A 15,129-nucleotide genomic window follows, 5' to 3' on the forward strand; every position below is an offset into this window, starting at 1 on the left:
TGTTGTGACCTGTAGCTTGAAAACCAGACCAATTTGCTTATGCCAGCTCAATGATTGTTGTATTGTGACTTATATCAATTGATGGAGAGTTTAGCCATCCATAGTAACTGATAATGGGATATTTAACAAGTTATTCCTATTTCCCATTCCCTGGAAAGAACTCTGTAATCTGGTTCCAATTATGGGGAAATTATGAATGCCATTGAAGAAGCAATAAAGTTGTGACTGGCTCTTGAAATGAGAATGCAGCCTGAAAAGAACTGCTTAAAGATACATTTTTAAACTAAACCTATATGTCAGTTTACTGTATGCCACTTTATATGAAACACACAAACATTTGATCTGTTCAGCAACAAAAAAAACAAACTTCCAAACCAATAAGTAAGCATTGAGATGGTTAGCTCCGAAGTAGCAGAAGTGTTTTTAGTGTGATTAGACGCTTTCTTATGCTTGTTTGTATATGTTTCTTATATTTGATTTGACTGCGACTGACTTCATATTTATCAGCACAATGCAAGTTTTTAATTTTTAGCAGCATATAGACATGGTAACTGCATATAGACACTCCTTAATTCCTTTTCCTGATTGACCGACAAATACATCTTCAGCAAGCATTAAAGCAGTTTTGCCTGATGCTTCCAGAAACAGTTTGAACCTGCAGTCAGAATTTCTAACAAGAAAATTATGTACAGCACAGCTTTTTAGTTGTATCTTTTGCCCCCTGCTAAAAATACATTGTGGTTTTGTGTAACAGAAAAATACACTTTATTTATATTCCTTCCTTCTTATTTTCTATTTCCTATTCCCTTTGTTGCTCTCATTTCCCCTTCTCTTCTCATCCTCCTCTGTCTCTCAGCTTCCTGATTAAGTGAAAAAAGACAGAAGAGGAGGTCAGAGGATGGCGAAGAGGCGGTTGGTGAGGAGAAGAGGAGTCGAGAAGATACTTGAAGAGGAGGAGGCAGCGTCGCTATTAAGTCTAGAGTGCATGGCGGGGTTTCTTTTTTGTGTGTTGTTTTTTTATCGACTGCTATCATAAACTCTGCAAGCTGAATAGAAAATAAATTATTCCTTCTTACACTGGAGAATAAAAGTGTCAGGCATGTCTGTATTTTTGTCATTTCTTCCTTTCTCTGGTTCCTTTCAGTATTGAATAGTGTGGGTAGACACACTGACCTGTGGCTGTGGTGTGCTGTTTGTGCTTGTTTTTTTTAAATTAATGTATTGGATCTTATTTATGGAAACTGTGAGACAGCAGTTTAGAAGGATGTTTAGCAGGGTAAAAGTTGAACAGAGAAACAGAGAGGTGAAGTTTCGCAAATGATTAGTAGGGCAGCTTATTAACGAGGTGTAAAAGTACTTGTTACATCTTTGTCTCTTATGGTGACAACACATTTACAGTATTTTGGTGGAGCACTGATAAAGTTCCTAATCTGCAGCTAGGAAATTCCTGCTCCAGCTTCATCCGTAGGTTTGGAGCTCCGTTCAACGGGCGACCAGGTTTGAATTAATGTAGCTGAAATATGAATGGCTCAAACAATGAACAGTGTGCAGATTTATACAGACACATATGGAATAAATCCAGTCATTTATCATAGGCCATAGGGCTTTTTCTCTTAGGCTTTGTGTCTGATGTTAAGGCTGAGATGGTCTTTACTCAGACTACAAGTATGGTTGCTGTAGATCTTCTTGCACCAGGACCAAAATATTTTCCTTTCTCCCATCTCTGTGATGTGACAGATGATGTTCATGTTATATGTGTCTGCAAAATGTTCACCGCCAAAGTCTTTTTACTGGATATATACTGTATTTTTCAACTGACGGCAGTAAATTATAGTTAATGTTAGGTTAGAAAAGTATTGTCAAGACATGGCACAAACCCCAGGATGTGAGTGTTGAGATTAAATTAAAATAAATCAGCCTCCACTGTCTTACACTGCACTACATCAACATTCATTTCTCGCTGCGCTGGCACTGAAGTTCAATCACTGATGCAAAATAGTAGCACATGAACTAAGTTCAGAGCTCCAAGTGCTCTAACTTTTCTTGCTGAATGTGAGAAGCATAGGTCATTTGGAGAATACATACATTTCTAATTCTTTCACTTGTTGACTGCCTACTAAAACACTGAGTGGGCTCGAGCATTGAAACCATTTATGTAACCTGCTGTGCGTGGGCAGACAGAAGAATGGTGCCGCACATAGACCAGTTTTGACAAATGTAATAAAAATATTCCCTCTCAGACTTCAAATTCTTGTCTATTTTTGTTTCAAATCTTTGGAAGAATGAACCATTGTCCTTGTGCTTGTGTGTGCAAGTTGATCTCACCAAAACAGAAAATAAACGTACATTGAGTTGTGTAAACTGAGTTGGTGCATATTCACCTTTTCCTTTTTGTTTTATACGCTCAAGAACTGCAATATACAGTGAAAATTATTACATTTTTAATAGTGTATTTGAATTTGCCAGTACATGCAGGCAATGAAACTAACTCAAAGGTTACAGAGAGCTCTATCCTATTTACTACAGTATATAGAGATATTATAATTATAATAACTACATTTAGAAAGATAGTAATAAACCAACTTGAAAGAGAGACATGAGAGATAATTATAGCAAGTAACAACTCTCCTGACCTTGTAAATAACCTCCTTACTTAGAGTGAGTAGAATAATAACACTAATAACCAAGATAAAATTGAGAGAAAGATACATTTTTGTTTCGAGGATGTATAAGAGCCAAGTTGTGGTGTCAAGATAGACGTATTTCAGTAAATGTGAATGGACCAGTGGAACAATGCTGATCGTCAGCACTGAGAGCTGAATTTCCCATCTGTTTCTCCTCAACTGTTGGCCTTTACGGTGTGGAGGAAATAAACAGAACAAATGTCACCTTCAGGGGGGGATAAGTATTGGCAAATGGAGTGAAATCAATGAGGATATTAGATAGAGGGCAGTTGTAGAATAAAATACATAATGACATATAGAATAATCTCCCCACTGCTGCAAAAAGTCACACTTTGTATGCTAAAAGTAGCAACAAATCTTTTAAAAGTAGTTTGTGTTAATGGTTTGAATTAGTCTGATTGTCACTACAGATGTAGAAATTCCCGCGTAAAACAGTTTTCCGTTATTCTACGCTCTGTGAATCTGTTGTTGTCTGCTGCCTCAGAATAGGAATTATGATACAATAATAGAAATAATATAATCCACACAAACAGAAAGTATATATATTTTTCAAAATCAAAGTGTGTTAATGTTATTGTACTAATTAGCAGAATATGTACACTGGATCTGTGAAACCAGATGATCTACAGTTATATGAATGATTGCAGGGTTGATTTTGCAGTTTAATAAATATATTAAATGGCCAGGGTTACAAAGAAGTGCATCGAGTGTTAGTAATGATAACTTGTTTCACTTCCTTTTAATGATGAAAATGTCAGAGACCAAACTTATATGAGAGGTGTAGCGCTGAATAAAAGTAATCACCAATGTAGAGCATCTGGCAATCCATTGTATTTTAATTTTATTTATTGTTTCTGGAGAAAAATAGTTGATTATTGATGAAGACACTTAATATCTTTCCCCATTTATCATAACTCAAAGTGTCTTGATGAGAATATTTGATGACCTGGGAATGAGACTCATCACTCAACCGTCTTTCTCCAGAATGAGTGACCACACCTTAAACTATGTTTTATGTATAGTTAAAGAGGGCCTGGGGTCTCCAGCACCCTATACAGAACATTAGGTTTACGTGTTTCACCACATTCTATAAAGCAATATGCTGTTGTCACCATTTATTAATTAAGACTTACAAAAGAAAGCAATTACTGGCAGTCTAGTGACATTTAAGCATTAGTGCTTTTTTAGGAAATAAATAATAAACCTGCATGTCATCAAGTGGATTTGTCAATTCAGTACTTTCCCAATGATGTAGTAGCAGCGTATTCAGTGTGCCAGTCCATGCTGGGATAGACCACTGCCTGTGACTATAAAGCACATTCATAAATGTAATGAAAATCTGTTGCACAATTCAAAGGCATTACCTGTTCCCCAGTATGAGCACAAGAGCTGGTCCAAAATGAAATCAGCTGGGTTAAATAAAAACAGCCCTGAACAACAGAAGAACACATTGACAAGAAAAGAAACCTTTAAAGATGCATTAGTACTGTGTGACTAGTTATTGTCCTTTTGTATCTGCTAATGTTTATTTCCGTGCTTCCATCTGAAGAAAAAAAATCAAAGAAATACAACTGGCATTTGGACGATGGCAACAGGATTGACATTTGTGGAGGTCATGGTGGACATATTTTACAGACAGCAATTCAGAGACAGCTTCCACTTTAACAGGGGCCTCTTAACTGTCTGACTTACACACAGCCAACAATCTCTTCTTGCTGTCTAGAACAACTAAGAAGTGACCACAGGTTGCTTATCAATCTCTTCGATGTCTCTTCATTGTAACATGTGCAACATGTGACACAGAAAAAAACATGCCTGGACTACTGTAACTCTCTTTTTACCTGTTTAAATTAATACATGAATTTGAATTGTCCCTGTTTTAGTATCATCCATTTACTCTTTCTTTTATATTAATACTAATATTTTCTATCTCTATAAGTTTTATTCTGGAAAGCACTTTGTAAACTTGAAAAGTGCTTTACAAATAAAATTATTATTATATTATTATTAATATATATTATTGGTGTGTGGGTTAGGAATTTGTGCTGTAACCCTTTGGCACTGCCATTCATGAGCTGCTGTGCAATGAAGTTGTTCAAAGCCAAGCCTTGTGTAAAAAAATACTTTCTCAGCTGCCAAACCTCGAAAGGAAACAATTTTATCGAGCTTCTCCAACTTAGTTATTAACAATTGTTCACACATGCTTTCTGAATCTTAAGCTCATTTTCTCAAAACTCTTAACAAAACCTCAATCATAAAATGCAAAATCTCCTCAAATCTCTTGCAAAAGCAAACACTGTATTCAAAACATTTTTTTGCATTAAAATGACACACATACACCATCTTATGAATAAATGTTTCCACACACAACAACAAAAAACACAACTATGAATATCTTACAAGTAGGTTTATGCCTTTTGCATTTTCAGTGTTATACCAGTGACAAGCCAGTTGTTGCATAATGTAAGAAAAAAGCAATTGTGGTCTGGCCAGAGAACCTCATCTTCATCACAAGCGATGTTCTTCCTGGCGAAATAGCGGGTAAAGAATCCTTTGGAGTTACAGTGTTACAGATACAGCCCCCACATCAACTTCACACATGCATCCTCTGTTGGGATGGCAGTCATACACCTTCCATCGCCATGCCAAAAAACTCTTCAATTGGGTTTAGGAATGGGGAATATGGCGGGAGGTTAAAGAACAATAAACTATAGGTGGTCGATGAAACATCTTAGGGACTAAGGTTGGCATGGTGATATACCTTCCACGCTGTCCGGGGACATTCACAACAACAATTATTGGTTTGTCCCCGTCCCCTTCTTTTGTCTAGGTTAAAGCCAGCCTCATCAATAAAAATATAAACGTGCTGCAGCGGCATCCAAGGCTCTCTGAAACAGACCATACAATATGAGAAATAGACTAGGAGCAGTCAATATGCTAGCTAGCACAATACACTGGATTACAGTACTTTAATGTCTAATGTCTATACATTGCAGGGGCGGAGCCAGGGGGCGGCCACCATACATTAATCTTTGGCCACCCCCCTGGCCCCCCCACCAGCGCTTTGCCAGCAACTTTTTTGCGGAACCATTACTGTACACAGGTGTTCCCATATGGACGCATTTTAACAGCGCACCTCAAACAGGTACTTCTCCACCCAAACTGAAGGTGGCGGTAATACACTTAACTTGAATTTCAACCACCAACACAATTACAGAAGAAGAATAAGTAGTGTTGTTGTTCGCGGGGACTTTGCACCTGCAGTAAGAGGATTGTCTGTTTCCCGCCTACATGGAAGAGGTCACAGGTAAGTTAACAAGCAGAATTAAGTTTATTCACTATGTTTGAAATATTTCTTGTCTTAATGTATGTATATTATGGCTGGCGTGCTGGAGTTGAAACAGACATGGTAAAGTTTGCTAAGTTAATTTAGGCTGTTAACTTAGCAGTCATATCCTTGAAAGGGAATTAAAATGTTTTGTTGGCAGTTGGCAGCCAAATGATCACATGCAAAGTATTGCAAAGGAATATTTTTGAAATGCTTGCCCATAATGTTAAGGTTACTATATTTTGGTTTTGCACCCCTCAGGCAAAATGAAGAGGAAAATTACTTACTAAAGCCGAGTAATGAGAGGAGGGAAAGTGGTGTGGAGAGGGAGATGCAGGATGACAGTGATGAGACAGAGTCAGACATTGAAGGAGAGTGCTCATCTGTTGCTCTTCATGGAAGTGAACATACAGGTACAGTACACCTGTACTACCCCTGTGCAACCCCTGTGTGAGCTATGGTCTCAGTCTGGCCACCCCTATGAAAATTGTCTGGCTCCGCCACTCATACATTGTTGATACAATAGTACATTTATAGTGTAGTTTAACATATTCATAGCACTGTTTTTGAACCCTCTCTGAGTTTTGGTCAAATGGCACACTGTAGATCTGTATGATCTTGATATGGTTGTGCTGTAATGTGCTGGTGAATGTTACAGAATATTGTGTGTTCTGCAATTATGGAGTTCTGGAGAAAAAAAAAAGTTAGATTGTTAGATAGATTAGACCGTAAATGACTGCTCCATCAGTCAGTGAGAAATTCTGTGTGGTTATGTTTCAACATTTACAGCAATATTGCTGTATTTAGCTCGGGGAGTCCGCCATCTATCAGCACAACATGTCAAAGCCGCTAAATCTGTTACATCTTCCCAACTATTCAAGTATTGCACCGTTGGTGTGCCTTCTGATCCACGGAGCTCAACTCGCTGCACTAAACAGCCAAAGAAAGCTTCCACCTGGAGAAGAGCAAAACACTAGTGGCTGGTATCCCGCTGCAGCTAAAGGGAAACTGGTGTGTAGCTTTTTGCAAAAACTGATATAAAATTTAAAACTGAGTGTAATATATATATTAGGTTTGCAAGTTTTAGTTTTTGTGTTCCAATTTTAGAACGTAAAGAACTGTGAAAAACTATAAAATATCACAATTAATCTTGAATAAATTCACAGGTACTGGTGCATCTTTTCTCAGCAGTGGTGCTGCAACCTGCCACCTCTTCAGTGTCTTGATGTTTCTATCTAACCTTGGCGCCTGTACTACGAAGCAAGATTTGATGTAAGCAAGGTGACTTCAGGACTAACCCCGGGTTTTCAGTCCTACAATGGAGGTTCATTTATTACCAGGGTACAACGTCATGGTAACTGAACAGCTAACCTGCTCTGAGCAGGTTTGAAATAAGGGATCATCTCTATAAAAGCGCCGCCTACTGACCAATCAGTTTTCTTGGAAAATGACATCATCAGTCATAGAAGACCATGTGGATGTATTAATTATTGATCCTGTGGAGCAGTGCATGGATCGTGAGAGGGTCTCTTCGAGTCCTTTGGCTTTCCACGATGATGTTTTATCTAAGAGATAGATTATCCTCGGAGGGACTGAGGGACTGACTCATGTCTGTGTCAGCTTCTTGAGCCAGTACGCTTACAGTCACTCAGAATTTTATGTATGATGTGTGTGAAGTGGAGATGCTTTTGTATAGTCAGTATCATCCTACAACAGAGACTGATTGAAGCACTAAAGCCTACTTAATGTCCTTAAAAGACATAGAAGTAACCCTACTGACTGCTTTGTATTATGTTATTATATTTTATGTAAGTCTGTTTAATACCACCTGTTGCAGGCGTTAAAATAAATAGTTTTCCTTTTTTATTAAATGTTATGAGCATACTTTTAGGTATTCAGACTGGTAATGTACCGCCCCACCTTTCTCTGGGAGCAGGTAATTTTTCAGTAAATGCTTTCAACCTCTATTTGAGAACCTTTTATGGCATTAATGGATTTTTCGTTTCAGTGCTTTATAAAGTTATTTCCGAACAAAGTTTGGAACATTTGTGTTAAATGAATCAGATTTGTGAAATGACGAGATATTCTTGAAAAAGTGACCACTGCCCACTTATTCCGTGCCCACAGGTTTGGGGTTGCAAATGAAAGAATCAGACTACAATTGTCATACATGGCATAAGAATACATTTAAGCAACACCTCATTTTAATAGAATAAACAAATGTTACTGTCAGATCTACTTGTGCCCTAATGATGATGCAGTGATATTATAAGCCTATTAACTGCATTTACACAGGTTTTTGTGCCAGTTCTGCATCCTGCATTTGGCAGCTGCAACTGTGTTGTTTTTAGCCAGGATAAAGTGAAGTGTTTAACCTCATGTTCACTTCATATACATATGTATTTAGTTTGCTCTTCATTTGTAAAATATGTCCATGATATCCTGATTGCGATTGGTCATATGGTACAAACGCCACTTTTATGTAAACTTTAAAGAATTGGGGAAACCCTGAGTTGATTTAATGAGTTGTGTGATTGCTAAGTGAGATCTTGGATGTTAGGTGTGAAGGAATTTTCCTTCTTTACATTAAACTGAACTGGTATAGTGCTCCCCATGCCACTGTAAGGTCATCTATGAATCTATGAATCAATGAAGTCACAAGTCACTTTGGCTTCCTTTCTGAAGCAGCTGATAAGGTTGAACACTGAGCACCCAACATATAGAAGAAGAAGAAATACACTTTATTGATCCCCTAGGGGAAATTGTTCTTTTTATATACATGCACACACAGGCTGAAATACACACTTCACACACACTTGTGGACATGCAAAGGGGAGAGAGATGGTGGAGTGACGGGGCTGCATGTTACCAGCAGATTTTGGGGTTAGGTGCCTTGCTCAAGGGTACCTCGGCAGTGCAGAGGAGATGAAACTGACCTCTCCAGCTACCAGTCCACACTCCATATTTTGTGGTCTGTGGTCTAACACTTTGTTACAGAAGACGGAGGTTGAGAGATGCATCTGAAAGAGAGACACCCTGTCTCCTTCTTATATTGCGTAGTGTAGGATTATAATTTAATGTGACTTAGAACAGCGTAGGTAGGCTTAGAACGTTTAACCAATAACCAATAGAATCCTCAAACAGTAGTAGTGTACAGGGATAAGAAATGTTAATACTTAGTTTAGTAAATATCCCTCATGTAGGGAAAGCCTTCAGAATTGGGTTGGCATTGCACTGTGCTCCACTTGTATTGCACATCTTATTCTCCTTGGTCGAGCCTAAATTCTTCTGTGTAAGTCATCAGCGTCTTCTAAAATCTTCAAGTAAAAGTGATTCATCTTCATAAACATTTCCCATCACATTAGGGTTATCAGAGCCAGATAACCAACATATATATCCTTGGTATGTTGAACTTGCTTTATAGTACAGTATGTGTTGGCAGTAGTAGCTTTGGCATCCTGCTGTGTCACAACTAGCTTTGAAGAAACCTCTTCTGCTGTCTGTCTGTTCGGGGCATGATGCCACCTCACTATGGACCAACATCTCCTCTCATCTGCAGTCCACAAACACTTTCTTCAGGCATCCACACCACAGCTACAGTAAGTATGATCAGAGCATTGCTTCAGTCGTTGCCGTTTTGTTGCATCAGTGTTTGTGTACATTTGTGCTTGGATCTGTGTGCGTGAGCATGGTTTAAAGTGTGTGCAAGTGTCCATGAGTACATACATTTTTCTTTTTTAATTGGCTATGTAAGTTGGCACATATACGTGTAATATTAGAGGAAACAGGGCTATTACAGAGAAAAGAAGACCAAATGGTTTTATCTCTTTGGCTCATCTCTCTCGAACAGCTGTTATGCAGGAAAGTTTCCCTTGTTTGAGAAACTTTCCAAAAAAGAGCCTTTATGATGTTTCAAGACAGGATAAACCAGATTGCTACAAATGAGAAGTTAATTTGAATTGGAAACAGATAAAATTATATCTCATTCACAAGATTTAAAAAATTAATAAAATTAAAAATGACTTGAGAGAAATGGAGATTACTTCACAGTGTTCTCTCCATCATGATGCCTTTCTGCCTCTGTTCAGCAAGTCTTTTCTCATATCTGTCAAAGACAGGGTGACAAATCCTCACGTAGAATGTTGTGTCATCACTTCCTCTCAGTTGATTATTCTTGTTTAAATCATTTTCTAAATAACACTTGACTGCCATGAGTTGTAAATTAAAGTTCCATGCATACACACAGTTGTTGGAAAGTCTTCAAGCACCACAGTTGTGTTTGTTTCAAAGCATGCATCAATTCATGGAAGCATCGACTTGCGTCTTGTACACCATCAATCCCCGATGTGTATGAAAACTCATTTATTTTCATTTGACTCAATCTCAGAAACATCTTCTAGGGCCCTCTACAACTTCCTACAGTAATCACGCCACTGATGAGAAAAGATACTTCAAGAAACTCATTGCGGAGAGGATAATTCAGCAAAGTATTTCCTTGATTACACCCGAACCCTACGCCCAACATTGCCGTCGCCATCACCCTTCATACCAGATCCTGCCCGTAGATAAGCCAGGATCGGCCCTGAAACATAATCACTAAGATTTACAGCAATCACAGCAGCATAACCTGAGAGAGAGAGAGAGAGAGAGAGAGAGAGAGAGAGAGAGAGAGAGAGAGAGGAGAGAGCGGGGAGAAAGGAAAGAGGACAAGCATGCAGAGTCTGTTAAGGGAATGAAGAAAAGGCATAAATAAAATGATGAGTTTACAGATAATACTGGATAATGCTGTGGCGTGACAGCTTGTGAGGTGCAAGATTCAGGAGCACCATCTACCACCTTTGATATCACCACTCCTATTTGCAGGGGAACTCATTTTGAGGAGAGATTTCAGCTCAGATCTATTTTTCTGATGAAGAATAGATAATCACAAATAGTAAGGAAAAAATCTGCAAGTGTGGTTGTGGGTGTGAAATCAAGTGTAGAGGAGATGTAATGTTATCTATTTGTGAAACTTTCATCATCTTTTTTTTGTAAAACATCTATGTTTTGCACTGAAACTTATTAAAACTTTCTACTTCTCAAAATCTCTTCCAACTCCTGTACCACTTTCATCAGGAAACAGGAAAAGTTATTACATTTTATGATCAAATGTATGAAATTGCAATCTAAGAACAATGATGATTGTCTTTGTTCTTGAAGAAATTACATTCATCAAACAGGAGCCTTTGTCAGTGTCTGCCTAACTCTGATGTAGCTAAAGCTATGTTTATATTTCAAAGCATAATCTTTTTCAGATGTGCTGGAAAAATAAGTCATTTTAATATATAATGTGTTTAAAATATATGGCTGATGTTATCTATTGTTTTTTAACTGTCAACAAATCCCATGAAATTACCAAAACCAACCATGCGTTGGTTTATCTGTAGCACCGCCACCCAATATAAAGGGCAGATGATGTTGCTTGGCACCAGAAAAACCTTAAAAGGGATGTTGGAAAAGCAGGCAAGGGTAAGTGCAAAACAAAATGACATTTACTGACAAAAAGCTCACTGAAACACAGGTAAACAATGGAACCCAGTAATTTCAACAAAAGTAAATTAAGCTGAAACAAAACAGAACAAAACAACTAATGGAAGCTTCAGCCTCAGCTCCCCACTACTGCAGTGGACCTCACTGGAAGCTACCACCTGCCCAGGTAAGTGTAGGGTGAGCTAAACCAAGAGCAATCACAATCAAACTAAATAATTAAGATTTCTCAATTTTCACAATTCTATATATTATAATATTCTATTGTTCTACTGATTACGACTATGCAATATTATGTTGTCCTTGATAATAATGAATAGTAATGCTTTTCCATCTTGTGACCTCATCAAGTCAGGATTTTATTTTGTCCAGTTCTTTGGTTAATGACTAAATACTATGAAAACTAAATGGGTTTAGTGCTAATTACAACCTGTAAGCAGCTTTAAAATATATATTGACCCACTTCATACTTTACATAAACAGAACCCAATTTTCACAGTGGCCACCACATCAAACACATAAGATTAAAAAACAACAACACAATTACCAAACACCCAAAACAGACAAGTTCAACCTCATTGTCTCGATATACATAAAACGTAAATCTTCATATTCTGTTGATCTTTATCAAGAATACTCTTCACCAAGATTCTGGACTCATAGTGGATTCTAGCTGTTTGTGTCCTATGCTTCCTCCTAGAAATTCAGATTACACACACAGACAGTACGGGATTTTGATACTTCTCCCTTTATAGTTTCAAGTTGAGATGTAGTGTCGTCGGATACATGAATTTCCAGCCTCTTAAATACAACAGAAATTGACCCACAGGCACATATATAATAGATAATAAAAATATATAAGTGATGGATTAAAGTTTCAAACTCAATATCTCTCGCATGGGTTGAGGACTATTTTTAATGGATTAAAATGGATTAGTGGCAGCAGAATGTTGGGTTTGTAGATTAAAGTGACATTTATCAATAAGAACAACACAATTGATGGTCAAAAAACATACATAAAGATAAAAACATAAAGAGATTAGACATGAGAAGAAACAAAGAACATTAATTAAAGATGCAAAGAAAACAAACAGGGAGAGGATCAAAACAAGCATGACAATAACTGCCAGTCTGATGTGCATATATTTGACTATTCATAAGATACAATTTCAGCTGGTCTGTTAAAGAAGGGTGAGTCCTCGAAGTGGGTCAGTACTCACCAGTATGCAGTACCAGAGCTTCTAAATTTTACTCTTTGGTGTAGCGGGACTTTTTCTTGTGCACAGACCTCTCACAAGTCATAATATGCCTAAATAAACTGCATTACCCAAGGGGCACTGCGTGACACTCACCTGTTCACTGTTCTCCTCTGCCTTCCTAGGCTAAGTCTAAGAAACGATACACAAGCCTTAAAATAATGTAAGCCTGGCTCCACAAACAAAGTGAACAAGAACAAAGTCAGACGCTGACACAGCAGAGCTTTGAAAGTCAAATAAAAGCTTGTGTGGATAGCCTGAGGGATAACTGGACATAGAGCCGAGGTGCTTCGTTTGTGTGACACACTAAAGGTAGACAGAAGAGAAACTATCCAGGGATTTTTCCTGCGTATTCAACTAAGGCTTTCCTGGCCTGATGACTTTACTGCGCCACACACCGGGGGTCGCGTTCATTTTTTAAACATGACAGAAAAATATGAAGGCAGTCCATCAGTGTGACAGTTTAATACTGAGGGTGATCTTCTGTTATGTTAAGTAATTTACATGCACTTGTGCAAAGTTGTTTGCTCTCATAATTGAAATAGTTGTCCCCTTGGTTAAATACATTTATTTTTTTTTAACATCTGCAATATCTCCTTGCATCTTTTATTTATATATTTTTCATTACAATACAAAAATGAGAATGTAATACTTAATGCCTTTGCGGATAATGGCTGATACACATGCCAACACGTGAAAAAGGGGAGTACGAGGACCTATTTTTTCCCACTTCAAGCACTGGTGAGTATTGAGTGGTCTTATGTGCAGTTGTAGAGAATGACATTCTTCATTGTGCCACCGCAATAGAAAGGGCTGAGTGGGTAAAGTCTTGTGGAAATATTGCAAATACGTGTGGTAGTCTGATTGCTTACTGGAGGAACATGGATTTTAGGTTGCATGAATATCTGCAGGGCTTTTAATACTGAAATTAACTATTTGTTTTATTATTAGTATGCATTTCCTATCCCTAGTGTGCATGGGACACATATGGTTTGAAGATAACAGAACATACATGTACAATGTGCATCATTTATTCTCTCCCCGATGTCCAAAACCAACTTTACTCTTCACTTCTCCACCAAACAACATCCTGAACCCGTCAAGAGACAGCCGTCAACTCTCCTCAGCAAGTCTGGAAGTTTCCTCTCGCACAGATCTGAAGAGCTGCTGTCAATCGAGGCCTTCCATCCCGTAACACCTCAACACTGTCTCCATGGCTACCGGTGCCCTCGGACCTATATGAAGTGTGCTTATATCATAGTAACGGAGTATGACAGTAAGTGTGTCCGTATATTTTGGAAGTGATGTGTGTGCATGAGAGACAGGGGGAGAAAGTTAGAGGGAAAACAAGGTAGTTACACAAGCTGCCCGACCAAAACACAATTTGCATTTTCTTCTCATGTTTTGCTAAATATAACTTTTACAGCTTTTAATTACGCTGCGTTTAAACAGCATTTCTTTTTCTTTTTCATTCCTTTTTTTAACATAGCTAATGTTCTTTACAGACTTTTAGAGGAGAGAGCGAGTCAAGATTTTTTCCTCTGATGTTAAAGCGTCTAATTGCGCTCTCTAACACGCACACACAAATACATGTACCGTGCAGACTGTAATTACATGCTGTTACAGTGACAGCCTTAGGACCTGTCAGGCTGCCGTTTTCTCTGCTGCCTCAAGACGACACTGTACACTGAATCTCACACACACACACACACACACACAGTCACAGCGATACCAAGCTGATGCGGGGAAAGTCAGGTTTCAAACTGTTGGCTCTTGACAGACCCTGTTCATTTTCTGTGAAGTGTACTTGTAGCACAGCAACATTTCATACGCAATAATTGTCACTCTTTACTCCTCTTCTTAACTCACTCACTATATCATCGCTGTCTCTCAATCTCCTTCTCCGCTTCCCCTTCCTTGCGCGAGAAGACAACAATCCCAACTCATCCAATCACCATCAGCTTCTAATTAACAGATATAATTGCGTCTAATTAATAAATTGATTGAAGTGCCAAGGCAGGAACCAAACAGACTCCACCCTTCCTTTTCCCAGAGGGCTGACAGCAGTGAAGCCACCCCAGAACGCAAACGTCTCTCTGCGTGACTTCAAAGAGAGGGATTTTGATAAGTCAGTGGCCGTCCTGCGAGGAAGCAACAAGCTCATTTTCTTTCACAAACAAACACACGTTTCATACGACGACCAGAGGGGTCTGAGATGATCATCAACGTTACCACTTAAAAGAGAAGTGCTTTTTTTTTTTTTTTGCTTTGCTGCGGCTTGGTGTTTAGAAAAGAGCCCTTCAAAGGGTAGCCTTCAAAGGGGGTTTTAATTATT

At 38.3% G+C, this 15,129-nt stretch overlaps 1 protein-coding gene and 1 long non-coding RNA gene across 2 annotated transcripts in view; both read left to right on the forward strand.

Annotated features, from left to right (window-relative positions):
- tusc3 (tumor suppressor candidate 3) overlaps nt 1–2,248 on the forward strand; it is a 74,381-nt gene extending 72,133 nt beyond the window's left edge. Inside the window, exon 10 of the mRNA XM_051385617.1 lies at nt 857–2,248. Within this exon, the coding sequence (XP_051241577.1) occupies nt 857–872 (16 nt within the window). The 3' untranslated portion in view covers nt 873–2,248. The remainder of the gene's footprint in view (nt 1–856) is intronic.
- The window catches only part of LOC127355131 (uncharacterized), a 468,532-nt gene that overhangs the window by 386,627 nt on the left and 66,776 nt on the right, over nt 1–15,129 (forward strand). The gene's annotated exons all lie outside the window — the stretch shown is intronic.

This window comes from Dicentrarchus labrax, unplaced genomic scaffold, assembly GCF_905237075.1.
Source record: "Dicentrarchus labrax unplaced genomic scaffold, dlabrax2021, whole genome shotgun sequence".
NCBI lineage: Eukaryota > Metazoa > Chordata > Actinopteri > Moronidae > Dicentrarchus > Dicentrarchus labrax.